At 61.2% G+C, this 908-nt stretch overlaps 2 protein-coding genes across 2 annotated transcripts in view; both read right to left on the bottom strand.

Moving 5' to 3' along the window:
• Positions 1–5: 5 nt before the first annotated feature.
• Tco025E_09300 (putative diacylglycerol acyltransferase) lies at positions 6–872 on the bottom strand (the record flags this gene model as incomplete). The annotated part of the gene is made up of 1 exon (XM_029376120.1): positions 6–872. The coding sequence occupies one exon, from the start codon at positions 870–872 to the stop codon at positions 6–8; it is 867 nt and encodes a 288-aa protein (XP_029223777.1).
• Positions 873–883: 11 nt separating this feature from the next.
• The window catches only part of Tco025E_09299 (putative diacylglycerol acyltransferase), a gene marked incomplete at both ends in the record, with an annotated part of 930 nt that continues 905 nt past the window's right edge, over positions 884–908 (bottom strand). The window contains one exon of the mRNA XM_029376119.1: positions 884–908. This exon is cut by the window's right edge and continues 905 nt beyond it. Within this exon, the coding sequence (XP_029223776.1) occupies positions 884–908 (25 nt within the window).

Genomic DNA, 908 nt, shown 5'->3' with positions numbered 1-908 from the left:
AAAAACTAATGAATACGCAGGCCACTGGATTCCACGTCGTACACGGCGCGGTACTCGTCGAAGAGTCGCTTGAGGGCCGTGACGTACTTGTCGTGCCACTCCTGCAGGTCCTCCGCCGTTGGCTGGGGGATCTTCGGCACCAGCAGCGGCTCCCCAACCACCACCGTGATCGGGCGGCGGTGCGGCAGGATGCCGAAGCTGTAGTTGAACCAGCCGCGGCCAAGGAACAGGGGAAAGCCAAAGGTCGTGGCCTTGCGAAACAGCTTCTCCACGCGCCTCCACCACGCGGAGGTCGCGACGCGGGGAATTGCGTAGACGTCGTTCTCTCCAAACGCATACACGGGAACCAGCGGGGAGCCCTCCTGCAGCGCAATCTTCACGAATCCCCGCCGGTTCTGCAGCCTAAGCTCGTTGGTGTTCGGACTCGCCAGAACGCTCTCACTCGCGCCCCCCACGACCAGCAAAACACTCTCGCCTGGCCCAGACTCCAGCGTGCGACGGATGCAGCCCGCACTGGCGTCCCCATTGCCACAAAGCCGGTGCAGCTCACGCCAAAAGGGAATGAAGAAGTTCAACTTGAGCGTTTGCGCATGCACGGTTATGCCAGGAAGCAGCGAGCTAAGCGTGAAGTCCAGGCTGAACGTTGCAATGGCGCCGAAGCTATGTATCCCGTGCGGGTGGTAAATGAAGAAGTAGTTCGCCTGGGGGTCAAACTTGGCCCGCACATGGCGGGGAATCACAAGACGCACTGGGAAGTAGTTCCTGTAGAGCCCCCACAGCCTGTGCCGCGTGAAGGCGACGCACTTCTTCAGTGGGTGCTTGGGCCGTCCAAGGGTGAAGATGTACACGAGGTACGCCAGCATGAGCGGCATGGTCGTCCAGCTCAGCAGCAGCGCCAGCGTGACCAA

Source organism: Trypanosoma conorhini, assembly GCF_003719485.1.
Source record: "Trypanosoma conorhini strain 025E chromosome Unknown Tco_14.4_contig_01056, whole genome shotgun sequence".
NCBI lineage: Eukaryota > Euglenozoa > Kinetoplastea > Trypanosomatida > Trypanosomatidae > Trypanosoma > Trypanosoma conorhini.
This window is presented reverse-complemented; position numbering and strand designations above follow the sequence as displayed.